Genomic DNA, 17942 nt, shown 5'->3' with positions numbered 1-17942 from the left:
TTCCAAAAATCCTTTTGACTTCCTCCTGTACTTGCACAGCTGGAGAAGAGCAAAACTGGGTGCAACATTTGAGTAGCAGCCTTACCAGATATCTGCTCTTAGAAATATGCAGTGTTACTACTGGTATCATACTGGTGGTATTTCCATTAAAATCCATTTAAAAAATTGCTTTTACTTAAAAAGTTCTATCTTAATTCCACAAGCTGCATGTTTTTAATCTGGCAGTATTCAGACAGGCATCATCAAGAAACACAAGTAGAAAAATGTAATGTACGTTGACATTACCAAGCAGGCTGTATTCCTGTTTTAAAAAGAGAAGCAGTTTTTCTTATAGGACCCATTCACATGAAGCCATATATTGGCAAAAGACTTTTGTCCATGCTGTTTACCATAACCGTTGCACTACTTAATCCATGACCAATATCAGACTACTCTGTCTATAGCTCCCTGAATCTTCTCTTTCAGTCTCAGACTTCATATTGTTTGTTCTTAGAGTCTTGTGGATTTGCCCTAGATTTACCTCTGTGTAACTGAGAGCCCAGTCTGGGCAACTGGGAACAGTTTTGTCTAACAGTACGTGCTGGAGAAGGGACATAGCAAGGATACTTTCACAGTAATATTTTGCAGCAATGCTTCAAACCCACAAGAAATTCCTGTGCCTGTAAGTCTATTACTCTGTTAGAGAAAATTTGGTTTGTTCTTTGATTTTTTTTTTATAAGAGCATCTGTCTGTCAAAGGTCTGGGGAGCTGGGCTGTGTTAAGGCTGCAGCCCAGTACCAGCCACAAAGTTTTCCCACTCTGGAGGGAAGAAGGACTGGGACCCAGAGGCAAACCTCAGGTACTTGGTCTTCCTTTCTCTTCCATGCAGGGTGGGGGGCCAACTCAGCTGTCCCCACAAGGGCATAATGTCCTCACAGTGCCTGCCAGAGCCCCTGTCTATCCTGGTCTTCGCCTGTGCCATGCAGAAACCCTTCTGCCATGATTGCCATTTCCAAGATGCTTTTCCAGCCTCTGCCCAGCATGGTACAGAAAGGATGGTCATGTACCAGTTGGGCAGCAGCACAGAGAGGACACTGTTTGCAAACTCTCCCTGTGACAAGGATACCCTCCAGCTCTGAAGTAGCCTTTGGGTTTACATGCTTTGGCTAAACAAATCATAAAGCTTTTAACCCCACTTGAAACCCAAATCTCCTGAGGATTTCTAATCAGAGAGGAAGGTACTCTTATGTGTTCAGGAAAAACATTGTTTCTTAGCTGTGTTACTAAGCTTCTTGTGCTTTCGCTTCATTTTCTTTTTGGTCAATTATGGTTGAATGAGCTCAAATTTGAATATCTGTGTGTTTACACTTCTAGCCACCACTCCTGCTGCTTCTGGAGAATAGAGGATATTGGTTTATGGCCCATATGAGGCAAACAGAGAGAGGAGGAAAGAGGAAAGAAAGTTAACTTTAACTTTAAGCTATTCTTTACCCAATTTTTGAAGAAAATCTCATGGGCATATTCTTGCTCTTGGCTCTTAAATGATTTGCATAATACTTGAAGGACTTAAGATGTGCAAATACCTTTAGGAGCTGTTGTGCAAAAGTGAAGTACAGAGTCACTTTGCCAAATTAGTCTAATCTGGGAAGGTAGGTATTTGCATAAAAACTGCAAGTTTTGCACATGACTGGTAAGATGCCTAAATGTTCTATCCATAGTATTCAATTAAAAAATGTCAACTCTCACTCTCCTTTTGCCTTCCCTATCATCTGTTGACATCAACGGTTAAAGGTGCTGGCAGAATAACTAAATCAGAGATTAAAAAGTAACACAAACAGAAAGCCTAGTCCTGCTGCCAAGGAGCTAAACAGCAAAACTTTCATTGACTTTTAGCTCAGGCCAGATAGGGCCCATTTAAGATAAGTCACTATCAAGGTTGTATGAGCCAATACAATGCAGTCTCAGGAGGCTAGGGAGAACATTTCCCTTTAGAAACATGTCCACCCAAATGTTTAAAATGCTGGAGTTTTGTATGACTAAGCAAAATACACATTTCCCAAAACTGAACTTCCCTAGCAGACCTGGACGTATGTTTCCTGGACAGCTCCAAAAATATAACATATTTGTCTCTTTAGCAGGTAGAAAAACAGACACTAAAGTCCATGTGCCTGTACCGGTTGCAGATACATGCATGTGTACTTTTACTGGAAAGATGGGCTGGAGAAATTAGTTTTCTGAACACTCGTCAGACACGTTGCATGTTCTTGCAACCTTCGGTTCAGATGTCTCTTTAGAGGTCACTGGTTTAGTACCACAAGCAACCATGCTGTAGGGAGGCCATACTGCTGAATGTAGTCCTTTGTACTCCTACCAGAGGAGTCTCTCAAGTGTTTAAAAAGTCAGTATCAAGACTTTGTATTAGCCCCTGATTCTGTAAGGAGACAACATAAGAGGTGTATCCTCAGCAGATCTGAATAGGAGTATCTCTACATGCAGCTTTACTGGAGGTTGTGGGTTTTTTTCTGCAGTGTATTCATTCCATTCCCAGATAAGTCCAGTTTGCTGTGTCCATATTTGCAACTCAAAGAGCAGGGACACCATCTTGCAGCCCCAGTCAAAACCACACCATTTTTCTTTTGCTGCTGTAGCTATTTAGGGATTTCAAAGGAGGACAGTCTAAAAGGATCAGCTTAGCAAACTCAGGCCAGCTTCTGTTAACAAATCAAGAGAGTGCCTGGCAGCCTGGCATGTGCAGGTATGAAATGGAGATAGGGGCCAAGAGTCCAAGAGTACACAATCAAATCCTCCTCATTGCTCTGGCAGTAGGTTTCCTTGGCAGTTTCCAAAGCCAGGGCACCAGCTCAGCCTGCTGGGCTTGCACCCAGGGTAACACAGGAATGGTGTACCTGGGGAGGGGTATCTGGACATGAGGCAATATCTTGAGTTTCGTTTCATCCTCAACCATGGAACTAACAATGCTCTTGTTTTCATGGTATCTGGGAGGTCTCTGTTCATCCATGCAGTTCAGTGATCTCATCTTCACCACTTGTCCCAAGGTAAAATAAATTTATGGTTTTAAGGCAACCGAGGGTTTTTAAAACAAATCTCTTTTTGTCCCTCAAGAAACCTAAAAAAATCATATTTCAGGTTTCTGTTTTGTTTAAATGGCTTCACACAACTCAACTGGCCTCCCAGAAATATTACCCATGAGCTGCTTCAAGTACAAGCTGGAAGAGTGCTAGTGCAGTTGAAGTAAATCACAGCAGACATCCAGAGTGAACTTTTATTTCTATTCTCCATCTAAAAAGAATATCAACCTAGTAAAATTTAAAAATTAAATTAAAAAAAAAAAAAAACAAGCACAACCAACCACACCAGAATAAACTAGCTATCAGTCCACTGGATCGATTTAAGTTTTTCAGTGAATGTATTTCCTTTATGCTGCTTGAGACCTTGAAGAGAAACTACTTGCAACATTTTACAGTGCCACGTGCACTTAAAAAAAGGAGTCAGATGGGCACATCCCTGGACTCTCTCCTCTTCTTGAGCTTAGCTGGGAATATTGCTGATTCTGACTATTGGAAAGTAATCAACCCAAACCCAGGCAGCTCTCCTAAACAGCTTTATCCATCTTAAACATGATTTGATTTCTCCTTTTCTGAATTGAGATAAATACTGAGAAGTCAAAGGCCTTGCATAAATCACCATGATGTCATTGGGGCCATTCCAATTTCTACAAGGTAAAAAATCACCCTGGGTACTCAGTGCATAAGCCTGCCATAGAGAATTCTGCTGGGAAGAAAGATGGGAAAATACAGAACAGGTAAAAAGACCTATCTTAAACCATCTGGAAACAACAGGTTCATGTTTCAGACCCAGGAGGTCCCACACAGGTGTGTCTCTTAAAATGGGTCCAAAAGTCCCAAATACTATTCAGACAGCAGCTGCTCTCCAGTCAATAGCAAAGACATGTTTGATTAATACTGTTTTTCCAGTATATTTAAAAGCCTCATCCTATGGGGTTGTAGGTTGCCCAGCTAAATTTCTATTGAAGAGTGAAATGAAAGCAAAGGACCAGCTTCTAGGTATAAAACTAGTGTTAGCCTCATTGCAAACATTCATCAGCACTGAGGTAAATAGAGCAAACAGCTCTATTACTTCTTGAAGTAAGAAAAAGCCTGACTTTCTAGCCCTCTTCTGGCTGCAAATACATTTTCGATAGTAATTGGCATGGAGCTAAGAGCTGTTGCCATTCTTGGGAGCAGAAAGCTCTCTGGTGTGCAACTTACCATCACCATGAGCCTATTGCTTCCAGTAAAGTAGCGATGAGTTCACATGCACCTTATGCACACCTCCTGTGACACCCGTGTGATTAGGATTAATTCAAATGGAAATAATTACATTAGCACAAAAAGGAAGATGAGAAACCATGGCTGACCCTTATGGGCAGTGACACCTTCACTCTTATCAGTGTGCTCAAGACCAATCTTGATGCTTGTTTCACACCACTGAAAAAAGCTGAGGCCCAGGAGAAGGCACCAAGGGAATGAGCAACATATTTTGGCCGGCTGTGTTTGATTTTTTTTCCTTTGGTTGCTTGGCAAGTCATGATGCAATGGAAATTCTACTCAGATGGCATGGAAATTTTGCAGAATCATGCACAGCGCAAAGCCCCTCTTAGGAAAAACAAGCCTTGTCCCTAGCAAGGTGCTGTGAACACATTCAAAAATTCACCATTTATGTCAAAATTTAAGAATTAATATGAGCAGATAGATCCCTCCAGTACTGAAAATAATTGACCATAATACCTAGTTTATTAGATATGACTTTTCCAATGAACCTAATGTCATAAGCCAAGAATCACAGGAGGGGTTAATTTTGTCCATAGATACGTTAGTATGTATGTGTACTCAAGCAAGGCTGGCTTGACCACAGGAAGGGACTGAAATCACCTCTGTACCACCATAGCAGAACTGGTTGGTGATAATTCACTGCCCTTCCACCCAGGGCAGTGAATCTTTCTGACCTTCCTGAAGAGTGGGGTGAAGTGAATACTATACATAGGTACTCAGAGACCAGAGAAACCACATGGAGAGAAACCACATGGAAAGAAACCACATGGTAAGCCTTGAAGAACCAGTGGAGAATGGACTGAGTGTGTGCAGACACTGGTGGTTCAGGGAAACATCAGCAGAGCTACAAAAGTTAGTCTTTGAATCTGCTAGAGTGATCTGGGAAGAGGAGAAAATCTGGAAAATCCGTATGTAGTCACAACTGGATTAATACACACAGAGACAGAGACATAACCATACCAGCATGTGCCCAAGCTACTGGACAGGGAATGCAAGGCAAAGTGTGCCTTGCAGAAAGGGCAACCCAAAAGCCTCTGCAACATTAAATCTGGTTACTCCTTAAGCCCACTGGCTTCTTTTGATCTGATGCACAAATATGAGTTTCACATGTTCTTCAGGCTTAGCCCATGCAAGCTTCACACACACACTCACTGTGAGCCTGGGACACATCTCTCAGTAGTTAGCAGCCTGGTTACATAGTGCTGCAGTTCTCAGCACATTTTTGTTAACCACATCTGAATCACGTTGAATTCAAAGATCACTGCTCCTGGGTAAGCAATCAAAAATGTAAATTGCATCTGGGTAAATATTCACCATTGTATGAGGGTTTCAGTAATTCTCATCAAAGTCAAGAGTCATGTCTCAGAGCATGGACACCCGTTAGGAAATGCCCGTGGCTTGCCTGAGTGTACCAACACTTGTCCTCAAGGTTTCATCCTTTTTTGGTGGCAAGTGTGGGCTTACTGCTGGTGCAAGTGAAGGACTGGTAGGTTCACAGAGAAGCAGTTGCTCTGAATGTTTTAAATAGCTCTAATGTGGACTTAAGACCTTATTGGCAGCACCCTTAGTACTCTACCCTGCATTATTTGGCCAAGAAACCTCAGTCTTTAACTTCCAGCCTCATTATTTCAACCTTGAGCCTCCGTCTGTCTCAATCCTTTGGAGCATCCCACACTGAGCCTTGACACAGGTACAGCTCCCTGTGGTGCTGTTCAAACATGCCAAGGAAGGAGGACATAATGAGAACCCACAGAAGGACATCTGTAATTTAAGCCAGGATTTGAACCCAGGCTTTGGCAGATGTCTAGGAGAATTTTGCCCAAGTGTGCTTGTTTTCCTCCTTTCTTTTTCCAAGTGTTTGTTTCCCAGTTTGCACTAAATTTTATTGAAAACATCAGGCTAATAGCAATGGGGAGAGTGGTTGAGTAGCTTTTGCCTCTTTTTCCCTTTTCTTTCTGGAATGCAGCCATCAAAATAAACATTAAATACAAAATGCTGGGGCTTGAGTTATTACTTGTGAGGGTGCTGGGAGGGAAATTTATAGCAACATTACTGTGTTTTGCTAGAAATCTCTTAATGCACCAAAGTGGAGAGGTGTGTGTTTTTTATTAAAATGTTACACTCTATAAATCTGAGCAGCAGGGAGGACACAGGTGGCCCTGGGGCTCAGCTGACCGGACTGTCATTTCTAACTTGGGGAAGGTCTGTCTGACTGTCCTCCTGCCCCATCCCACAGGTTGTCTCCATCCCAGCCTGCTATGGCTGATAAGGCTCTGCATTCGTTTGATCGCTGTTGTTGTTGCTGTTTGGTTTAGTTTACTCTCTCTTCTTTTGTCCCCCCAATCTTTAAGCCACCAAAGATAACAAGTCACACCAAGTCATTGCTTCTGCCTCGATAGTGAGTTTCCTAATGATGTAATTTGGACACTTCTCCTTTTCAAACTTTCCCAGTGATTTTCTCTTGTGTCCTGGCTGCTGTTGTGTCCTGGTGAGATGGTTTCATGGGTGGGTGACCCCTAAAAACTGAGGATGGCTGCTGGGCAAGAATATTGACAATGCAATTTGGAGATTGGATGCACACCGCCAGGGTTTCTGACTCAGTGGCCTGATTTCTGACTGAACTGCTGCAGATTTCACTGGCTCCAGAGAAAGCTGAAGAAGCTCAGGACCTGGCGAAATCCGAGCCACTTGTGTCCCTGTGTACGGCAGTACCCGGGGGGGGTTGGCTAGTGCTCCTGAGCTGCTCACTGGAGAGAGGGACAGACACCCGCAGGACTTCTGGGGTCTTTCCAGCTCCCAGGAGGCAGCAGATTTTGTGGCTTAGTGTGAACTGGGCAATCACTTTTTAGACTGCTTCTCCGCCCTAAAACAAGGGTGCTTCCCTTGGTGTGAGACTTCACAGGAGAATAAGTGGCATCCTCATGCCATGTACATCCAGGCTCAGCGGACTCCATTGCTTGCGAAATTTGTTGCATGCTTTCTGTAAGAAAGAGCAACCCTGGGGCATCCCGTGGAGGGAATCTGTGAACCTTGTGAACTGATTTCCTTCTAATTAGGAACGGCTATGACACAGTCACCCAGGATCGGATTTTTTGTGGGAGCACATTAAACAAATAAATAAATAAATAAGGGCAAGTAAACAAGCAAGGGAGTAACAGAAAAAAATACAGCGCTACAGCCCTGGTGCAGGAGACTGGAAGAGCGGCGTTATGCCCCTGCTAGGAATCACATCTTCTCGGAGATGTCACCACAGCGGCTGCGGGACCCGGCAGTGCCGGAGAGCTGAGCCCGGCTGGGGGATCCGGCGGGGCCGGTGGGTGTCCCCGGCGGGGAGGCAAACAAGCTGCGGAGTGTCCCGAAAGAAGAAGCCGTGAGAAAAAGCCGAGCACGTTATTTGTAAATCTTCCCCTTTCGGTACATTTCTGAAATGAACTTTTCCTCGGCTTGCCTGAACTCTCTCCCCCCGCAAAAAATAAATAACAAAAATCCATGTTCCCCTTCCTGTGCCCCTCCCCGAACGAACCTGCTGAAAAAAAGGAGGTTTACTCCGATGCCTCTGCCCTGGGAATCGGCTCTCCGAGCCGCGGGGTGGGCCCACAGCTCCTGCAGTGGACCTGGGACACGCGTGGGAGCGCGGACCCGGAACTCCTAGGAGCGCTGCGGTCATTGCCGGGAGAGCCTTGGCCGTGGTGGGACAGCAGATACTGCCTCAAAGCACACAGAAAATAAATTTGTGTGTGGTGCACTGACCGCCTAATATGTTACTGTGATTTCTGGATCTAGGACGAGATTAAAATTGGGGGGGGGGGGAAATCATAACGGTCTTAGCAGTGGTTCAGGAGTTGCTTTATTTGAGGAGATCTGTTCTTGTTTGTTTTAGGGATATTTTTGGGGAGCTGCTTGGACATTACACCGGGAAAGGTACATTTTTTTGCAAAAGACCAAGGTTGAAAATACCTGACAGAATGTAAAGCAAAGAGAGGAACAAACAAAATTCAACGCCGGGCGGTACCGGGGACGGGACTGAGCCGGTCTCTCCATCGCGGCTGCCAGAGGGCTCGTCTTGCCTTTCATATTTGTAATTAAAAATATCCACGCTTCCCTGGGAGCGCGTTTCATCCGCTATCGGCAGCAGGCACCAGCTGCTCCTCATCTAGGGATGCTAGAGGTGTGTCGCCGGGCGGGGGCACAGGGGTCCCTGAGGCCCGGGCGGCGGGACCGGCACCCGGCACCAGGCGTGCCTGGCCCGGGGGCGAGCTCCCTTACAGCCCCCTTCGCTCGGCCTCCCCGCCGGCCCCAGCCTGTGCCCCAGCCCCTCGGCACCCCCGCCGCCGCGGGCTGTCCCGTCTCTGCCCTGCTGGTAAAGGTCAGGGGGAGCCGCTCTCGTCGCGCTGACAGGTGCACCAAATGCCACTGGATGCCTTCGGCTCGTAGTCCCCTCCACCCCGGCCTCTTTGTTTCGTGCTCAGGGCAAAGAGGACATTCCCAGGCCGCCGCACTCCACGGGGAAATGCCTCCCCGGCAGCATATCGCGGCCCTGGCCCCCAAAGGTCACCGGCGACGGAGGCTGCCCTTGTCCTGTCCCCGGGAGTAGGGCGCTGGGGCGGTGGGTCCTCCCAGTCCCGAAGGACAGCCCCCGGGACAGCCGGGCTGGTACCCAGAGCGCGGAGCCGCATCCCTCGGGCTCCGGGGCTGCCGGGCCGCCCGCCCCGCCGTCTCCCTCAGCTCCCCGGGCTCTGTTGTGGGCTCTCCCGGGGAGCCCCGGCCAGGAGCCGCGGGGCCAGCCCGCTGTGCCGCCCGGGGAGCCTGAGAGCAGCGCTGCCTTTTCCCTGTGCCGGGGCTTCTAATTTAATCAAAAAATAGCCCCTGACTTCAGAGAGAGGTCTGACAAGGTCACACGCAAACGGAAAGTGTAGAGGAAATTAGTAGCAAGTGGATTTTTCCCCGCAGGAAGGAATTTACAGATAGCCACTGAAAATTTCAGTCCTGGGATGGCATATTAAAGACAGACATCCCCCTAAGATCGTGTTCTGGGCACTTGAAAACGGGACTAAATGCGCGACGGGGCTTTCACCCAGCCCGGTGCCACCGCCTAAGCCCAGGCCAGGGGCAGGGGGAGGTCGCCGGCCTGAGCTTCCCCCTCGACGGCTCGGCCCGGGCCGGGGCACCCGCGCCCGGCAAGACCCGATGCGGACCGCGGAGCGGGGCGCGGGGCGAGGCGCGGGGTGCCGGGGCCGCCCCTGCTCCGCCTGCCCATTGGCTCCCACACACTGGCGTCATCGGGGGCCCCGCAGTGATCTTCGGTTCCATGTTTTTTTCTGAGGAGGCTGGGGAGAGGACGGGATCGAGGGGTTCGGGCCGCTCCGGGGATCCCGGGCTCCGCAGCCCTTCTGCGGCCGCGGCGGCTGCGTGCAGAAGCGGGTGAACAAAAGCCCTCCGTCGCTTCCAGCTTGAAGCTGTAAAGCATAACAAAAAGAAAAAAAGGTGGGGGGGGAAGAAAAAAAAGAATGAAAAAAAAAAAAAAAGAGGGTGTAGGGGAGAAGAGCTTTGCTAGAAAGGCCGAACCGAATCCCTGCGGCCCGGGGCCGTCCGCCGAGGTCGAACGGCTTTGGGTCGCGGGGACTCCCCTTGGGCCGTATGAGCGGAACGGGCTATGGCAGCCCTGGCCCCCTTCTGCTGCCACCTTCTGTACCCCGTAGAAGCTGGCCGAGGGGCCCCTGCCTCGCCCCCTCCTCTCCGAGAGGTCACCGGGGGCCCTCGCTCGTCCCAGAGCCCGGAGCCCGCTGCCTCCGCAGTGCAGCCCGGGCACCGGGCGCCGAGGGCAGCGCGGACCCGGCTTCCCCGGCGCCCCAGGGACCAAGCAGGTGCCCGGTTTTGGTGTAAATATACCAGATAGACACACATGGCTGTGAGTCCTCGCGAAAGAAACCGTCCCCAGAGCAGTAGGTCTGGCTGGGCTGAGGAGCTGGGCTGGAGGAGACGAGGCAGCGGGGCTGGGGGCAGCGGGGCTGGGGGCAGCGGGGCCGGGGGCAGCAGGGGAGAGACAGCGGGGCTGAGGGAGCCTGCGGGAAGCGAAGCCCGGGAGCAGACTTCGATGTCTTGCTGAAGTGGCGGTAAGAGAGAGGGGAGACCTCGGAGGACCCGGGAAGAAGAGCTTTGGCTGCACAAGCACAGAGTAGCAGAGGCCTGCCGGGCCCGACACAGAGCCTCCTCCTTCCTCTGGAAGTAGAGGAGCGGGTCAACTCCGTCTGTCTGCAAGCTCCCTCGTGACACGCATAACGTGTTTTAATAACAATCGACATCGCTTATAAATATATACGTTTATCTCCGAGGAAAGGCGCCAAGCGCAGGAGAACGAAGCCCCCGCCCCGGGCAGCTCAGCCCGGGTGCCCGGCGGGCGGCAGGAGCCAGCACGGGTGCCAGCGGGACTGCTGCTGTGCGAGGTCCGGCCCGAAATAAAGATGCAACACCCGTCCCTCTGGAGGGGAAAAAAAAAAGTAAATTTGGAAGATTAGCACAAATATTTTCCCCTCTCTTCCCCCTAGCAGTGTTGTTATAAATAGGTCACCTTCAGATCTCGGTCCAGTAGAAAAGGAGACCGCAGCTCTGAAGTGACCACACAAACCAACCCGATGGGGAAACAAACTGGAGGCACTTTCCTGCTCGGTGGGGGGAACGGTGTGAAAGAGCCCTTCTCTCTTCAGCTCCTTCCCCCGTGAAATGGCCCACTCCCTGAACCGAGGTATTTACTCTCGCCGGGCACTCCGGAACCGCGCCGTGCCTCGCCCCAGCCTCCCCCGCCGCGACGGCTGCGGCCATCGGCACCAGCCCCAGGCCTGCCACGGGCGGCCGGAGCCCCGGGAGGACGGTGGAGGCTTCAGAGGGCCACGGCGGGTTTCTCCCGACGGTGTGCGGGAAAGCGGAGAAGCCCATTTCTGCCTCCTCTTCCTGGCCCTCTGCTCAGCCCCGCCGCCCTCCCGGCTGCCCGCTCCCCGCAGCCGCGCAACTTGGGCAGGGACCAGCGGCACCTTTGTCTTTTCCCGGGCCATGAAACAAGCAGGAATGTCTAAATCGCATGGATTTTTTTTTTTTTTTTTTTTTCTTGCAGAGATAGAGATGTAGGGTCATCCCGCTAGAGCCTGTCCTTCTCGTAGGGTCCTCGCCTGCTCCTGCCCCGGTGGAAAGGAAACGGCTCCTCGAAAATAAGCCAGGCAGGGCTACCCTGCGCTGCTCTCTTCTCTGGGAGTATCTCCGGGAGACGACACCGGGATGTCCCGGAGCTGGAGACCCGCGCGTCTCGCCCAGCAATGACTTGCTCAGTGGGAGCCGCCGCCCCTAAACTCGGGACCAGTCGGTTCTCACCTGGGCTTCCGCAGCCCTGTAGGGGAAGAGACCCTAGGGACTGAGCCCTTCTAAAACCAACAGCGACTGTACCTGAAAACGGTCGCGATATAGAGCACATATACAAGCGGAATTGTCATTCAGTTACTACCAAGCACAGACCTTTCGGCTGCTTTTTGGCCCGTCCCTTTCGGACGCATTTGGTGCAGAGACAGGGCGGGTTTGGGGTCACTCGTTGGAAAAATGGCGAGATCGTGTTTCAAGTGGTGCGTGTCCCGTTGTGCCTGAGAGCTGCCGATCCCGCAGGCGGGGGTGCTCCCCTCGCCCCGGGGCCGGCAGCCCTCCCTGCGGAGGTGCGGCGGGAGCGGGAGGGCAGAGCCCCACCGCCGCACCCTCCGGGCGGACACCGCAGCCTCGGCAGCGCCGCGGCGTGCAGCCCCATCGCCTCGTTTACCGGGGAGGGTGGCTGCAGGCTCCCTTGTGCTCTTGTGTTCACAAGGCGCCGCTTCCAGATAGCCGGGGCTGGGGAAATCCCCCGTCAAAGCCAACCCAGGCAAACGAAAATCGTCAAGAAAAACGAAAGGTTTTTGCCCTAGACCCCCCGCCAGCTAGACAGGTATTTGTGGACACACTTTCCCTCGGTAACGATTCCCGATTTAACCTCCCGCTTCCAGAGACACAAATTAGCCATTAGCGAGAGAGTTTTATTGCGGTCCTTTCAGCGGGGCTGCGGATTAGCCGTGATTGGGAACTAATGGACTTTTCGTTACAGTTTAATGTAAGGAGGGGTTGGCGGAGCTCTCCGGCCGAGGCAGACCGTGGGCAGCCCTCCTTCCGCTCAGCCAAGCTGCTGTGTCTCTGCGAGCCCCCGCACCGCAGCGCTTCTGGAAAAAAACAAAACACAAAACAAACAAAAAACCCTAAAACAAAGACAACAAACAAACAAAACACCAGCCAAATAATAATTTAATTTTTTTAAGTATATAAAAAAATCTCCTGCCCTTAATTTTTCCCTTTAGTTTTTGTCGTTGTTGTTGCTGTTGTTTGACTGCCGAGCAGAAATACCGAGGCCGAGTAGAACGCCGCAGCATCGAGCACTGCCGTCACATCATGTCTTTCAGCCTGCTTCTTCGTTAGCCAAAATGATTGCTCGGGATGTAACTGGCTGGAAAGCCCGTATTTAACGCTCTCACACACGCAAATACCCTTCTCCGGTAGCGCAGCTGCGGATCCCGGGGATGCGGGAGCAGAGGCCCCCTCAGGCTCCGGGTACCGGCAGCGCCCCGGCACCCCTAGCCGCCCAGAAGTGTTTTTTAGAAAGGCTCTCATGCTGGAGCTGGTTTGCTTTTTATTAAGTCTTGGAGAAGGGAGAGAGAGGGGGCTGTGGTGGTGGTAAGGGAGTTTGGGAGGGGAGAGAGAAACGACTAGGAAAGAATTAAGCAAGGTAATAAAGAGAGTAAGGAAGGCAAATCCGCTGAAAGCTTTCTTGGACCAGAAAGCTGAGCGAGCCCAGCGCTGCTCTGAGGGAGACTCGCAAAACGGTTTGAAATCTAATAAATGAATCCGTCTCTGGCTGTTTTAACGACGGCCTCGCTAGAAATCCCTTCTGCATCTGGGGGGAGAGGGACGGGCGGCGGGGGGTCTGTTCTTGTCAGATCCTAGCTAATGGATACGGAGGTGCTGGTTTTGCTCCTGGAGCAAAGCCGTCGGGGGCAGCCACGGCCACCAGCCGCCCCCCTCCCCGAGCCGTGGCCCCTGGGGGTGCACACCCTCCCCGGCGCCCCGCTCCCCCCGCGCACCCAGATACACACACACAGATGAAAGCCAAGAGTCTCGCTCCTCTGTGGACGCGAGGAAGCCGGGGGGAGAAGGGAGGATACATGGGCCAAGCCCCGGTGGGGGAGAGCCCGCTGGGAGCCCAAAGCTGCCGCCAGTGCCCCCGCTCCTCGCCGGCTTCACCGCGGCCCGAGCTCCTGAAGGGGTTAAGTGCCTTCTTTTCTTCCCTTTTTCTCCTTCCCCCCCTGTGTCTATAGCTCGCTCTTTCTTTCTTTCTTTCTTTCTTTCTTTCTTTCTTTCTTTCTTTCTTTCTTTCTTTCTTTCTTTCTTTCTTTCTTTCTTTCTTTCTTTCTTTCTTTCTTTCTTTCTTTCTTTCTTTCTTTCTTTCTTTCTTTCTTTCTTTCTTTCTTTCTTTCTTTCTTTCTTTCTTTCTTTCTTTCTTTCTTTCTTTCTTTCTTTCTTTTTCTTTCCTTTTGACTGAAGAACTGTGGATCTAGTTTGCGTAATATCTTTATTACCGAAAACTTCAAGGTAAGAGAGCAATAGAAACCAGATGTGGGGATGGGAGGAAGGCAGGGTAAGAGTAAGTGTAAGGGGTAGCAGGAGTTAACCAGGGGAGGAGGGGAATCAGGTTGAATGACGGGAACGGGGGGGTGGGGGGGAAGGAAGGTGAGTATTGATTTATTTTAAGCCCTTTTTGGGTTGCAATTGACCCCTCAAACCAAAAAGGGCTCCTGACAGCCTCTGTCCCTTTGCAAGTTCACCTCTGGCAGTCCCAGAAACATCAGCCAATTTTGTGTGCTGGGCGACGCTGTTAAAATCCCTCCCTGCTGCCCTCTCGCTTTTGATCCAGTTGTTTTACACCTGGAGAGAGCACGGTTTTAGAGGTAAATAAATAATGACCATCATGAACGTGCGGCGAGACGCCGCGGAGGGCCTGCCCGGCGGTGTGCTGGTCTAAGGCGGCACCACCCGTGCCGGGGGTCGCAAAAAGCTCAAGACAGCACTGAAAGAGCTGTCGGCCCCGAAAGGGTTAAAATAGGGGGGGAGGCTTAAAGGCATATAGCTGCTGGGAAAATCCCCATTGCTTTTAAAGTGGGGGTGGGGGGTCCGCGGAGGTGGGGGTCCCCGCAGCTGGGGCCAGTGAGACATGGATAAGGCCGGAGGGAACTGAGCATGTCATGGCCATTAAATCGTCCCCGGTGCTTCCGCCTGTGCGGATCCCATACCCATCCCTTCGTGGCGTTCCTGTCATCTGTTTGAATTCCTGTATTTTAATCATTTAAAGTTTTTGTTTGTTTGTTTTTTAACGAAAAATATGACCTCCACCCCCCTCTGCTTCCACACACCCCCATACACATACACACACCCCCCTTCCTGGGCCCCCTCCCCTCCACTGTCATCATCTACATATTAATTGGGGGAGAGGTCTCTCTTTTTCTTTTTCTTTTTTTTTTTTTTCCCCTGTGTGTGGGGGGGAAAGTCCGGAAAAGAGCCTCTTTAGAGTGTAGATAGTTTGGAGGGAGAGACGGAGGGCAAGTGTGTGTGTGTGTGTGTGTGTGTGTGAGAGAGAGAGAGAGAGAGAGAGGGAGGGAGGGAAAGAAAAAGACCCCTTTTACTGTGCGAAATCTTAAGGGGGTTTGGAGATCTGGTCAGCTTTCAGGAACATCTGAATCCCCTTAGAGCTCCCTGGCCCAGCTGTGAGTGTGTGTGTGCATGCGAGAGGGAGAGAGAAAGAGGTTCCTGGTGCCCCTCCAAGCGCATTAAGGACACTCGGGCCTTTTAATTTTAGGAATGAATGCTGATACTTGTGTTTCTTATTGTGATCCGGCTGCCATGGATTCCTACTACAACGCAGCCTCCCAGGGCACAGAAGGCTCCTCGCCTTTTAGGGCATTTCAAGCAAGTGACAAGTTCAGCCCCACTTTCCTGGCCAGCAAAGGACAAGGCTTTGGTGACAGCAGCACTAAGTGCCGGAGTCGCTACAGCCAGCAGGAATGTCAGTCCCTGGATGGCAGCGTGCAGCCTCCCGGCTCTGCTGGGGCTCCAGCCTCCTTTAACAAATACCCTCCGCAGCAGCAGCAGCCGCCGCACCTCTATATGCAGCGAGGCCCCTGCAAAACCCCCCCGGAGAGCAACCTCAAACTGCAAGAGAACAGCAGCCACAACGGAGCTTTGCAGGTCTCCTGTTACGGTGAGTCCTTGGCGAGCGGCGGGAGAAATGCGGGGGGGAAACAGGAGAGAGACGCCCGGGGCTGAAAAGGGCCTGTCGGGACAGCGAGGGGACGGCTGCCAGGCGGGACAAGTCTTCCCAGGGTCAAGGAGACCTTGCCGGCTTCTGCGCGCCGAGCAGCCCCGTCGGCCGCGGTGGCGGAGCGCAGCGCGCCCGCGGACAGCCTCATCCCGCCGCAGAGCGGGGCTGCGGGCCGCTGTGGGCCCCGAATATCTTTCTTCCCAGCCGGGTCTGGAGCCTGTGTTGTCTGCGGGAAGCCGTGCTCCCGCCCTGTCCCGCTTTGCGGGGATTGTAATCGTAATTTTTGAGCGGGACCGATGCGCTCCCGAAGAGCTTTAGCTGCGGAGCAGTGCAGGGAAAACGGCAGTAAACGGGGACAGAAACAGAAAGAAAGAGTGGGCTGCACAAAATATTCTGTACCGAGACTATCTTCCAGAAGGAGAATTTCTAGGAAATTTCACTGAAATGTCCACTTTCCTCTGTAGCAGTCTCACTTTCCTGTCTCTCCCTTTCTCCCCTAATAGCCACTCCCCTAATTGATTTCTGCTCGGCTGCAGATAACCCACTTGAATCCTATCCGGGGGTCATTAGCGACAATTAAGACACTCCCTTGCCCTGGCGCTCGGCAGGACAGCCTGGAACGGGGTCGGTTCTCACTCCGTTTCTGAGCGTGCGTTTGAAAGGCTTCTTCGGGGAGGTTTCCTCTGCATTTGGGCGATTAGGGAAAAGAATAATAATAATAATAATAAAAACTAGCAAACAGACAAAAAACACAAACCAAACCCCCGAAACTAAAACCAAACCACAAACAAACAACATAAGAAAACCCCATCCCACTCCTCAAAAAAAAAAAAAAATCGCTCCAAAGCAACAACAACAACAAAAAAACAACAACCAAAGAAATAACCCCCTTTTTTTTCGGAGGGAAAGTGGAAATTAAATCTCTCCTTCTCGATTATGTCTGTGGGGCAAAGAGGGGCTGCCCCGGCCTGGGTTCAGCGCGTCGCCACGGACGGGGGGCGGCCGTATCCCCATCCTCGATGCGCCGGTCCACCGTGACCCCGCCGGGCAGGAACAGCGACGGGGCCGTACCGGGGTCTCCAGGCTGCCTCTAAGACGGGCAGCTACTGCGGGACGGGGGCGTGGAGAAGCCGGGAGAGGTTTGGGTCAGGCCGGCAATTCCACCTCTAGGCTCTCACCATCGTTTTGGGTACTCTTTGCCCTCTTTAATTTCCCTTTCCTCCATCTCTAGACTTCAAAAGAGGCAGAGAAGCTTTCCTCCTGCCCACCTCCCAAACCCCGCCGTGCCGAGCCGCGTTCAGGTGCTGTTCCCCACCCCCTGCGTGCAGCCAAGGCGTCCCGAACCTTTCCAGGACCGGGTGTCCCTCTCCGGGAAAGGGCCTTAGCTCCTCGCCAGGCAACCATCCCCAGGAGCCGCAGGCAGAGACCGGCGGCCCTGTGCTCGCCCGCCTGCCCGCCACCGGCTGGACCAAGCAGGGCTCGGTCCCGTACTCCACCTCGGACCGCACTCTGTTCTTGGCCCGGCCCGCACGGCTACGCAGGCCCGTACCCGGGCGGCACAACCTGTCTCCAGCGGGGATGTCCCCGCCGGGCTGCGGAGAGGCAGGAGGGCTCTGGCTGGGGGGCTGCTTTCGCGGTTGTTCTCCCCGAGGCTTAAGCTGTGGTTTTCTCCCTCTCTCCTGCTCCCTCTCTTCCCCTGCCCCTTCCCCGTGGGCGGACAACCCCACGCAGGCGCCAAGGCCCGCTCCGCACCCGCGGAAGCCTGCTGGGGCCAGGCCGGGACCCACGGAAAGGGCACGGTAGCCTTGTCGCCGGAAGAAACTCACTCTTGCCAGGCGAAGTGGGAGCTCTGGAGAGTCCCCGGTGCCTTCCCGGCCGCCCCGCCCTGCCATCCTCTCCCTGCTAACCGGCTCTCTTGTTTTTTTGTAGGTTGCAAAGCCAAAGCAGCCGGCTTAGCCTGTGATGACATATTACAACCCCTGGTAGAGCCACACGAGTCCATCACTCTCATTAACGTTGCTGGAGTCCCCCCTAACCTATTTTCAAGCGTGGCTTCGGGCTTAACTTCAGTGGGAGCCTCTCGCCGAAGAGCGGCTGGGCTGGCCTGGCCTGGCCTGGCCTGGCTCGGCTCGGCTCAGGCCCGCGCTCCTTGCGTGCCCCTTGTGATGTGGCGAGGGGTGATAGGCAGTAATAAGAGACACATGGATCCGCGAAGATAATTAATAGCAATAATAATAAC

General features: G+C 51.9%; 1 protein-coding gene across 1 annotated transcript in view; it reads left to right on the top strand.

Moving 5' to 3' along the window:
• The first annotated feature begins 15243 nt into the window (after positions 1-15243).
• ALX4 (ALX homeobox 4) overlaps positions 15244-17942 on the top strand; it is a 40185-nt gene continuing 37486 nt past the window's right edge. Inside the window, exon 1 of the mRNA XM_051621248.1 lies at positions 15244-15643. Within this exon, the coding sequence (XP_051477208.1) occupies positions 15244-15643 (400 nt within the window). The remainder of the gene's footprint in view (positions 15644-17942) is intronic.

This window comes from Apus apus, chromosome 5 (genome assembly GCF_020740795.1).
Source record: "Apus apus isolate bApuApu2 chromosome 5, bApuApu2.pri.cur, whole genome shotgun sequence".
NCBI classification, from domain to species: domain Eukaryota; kingdom Metazoa; phylum Chordata; class Aves; order Apodiformes; family Apodidae; genus Apus; species Apus apus.
Note: the sequence above shows the minus strand (reverse complement) of the source record. Positions and strands in the feature narration are given on the sequence as shown.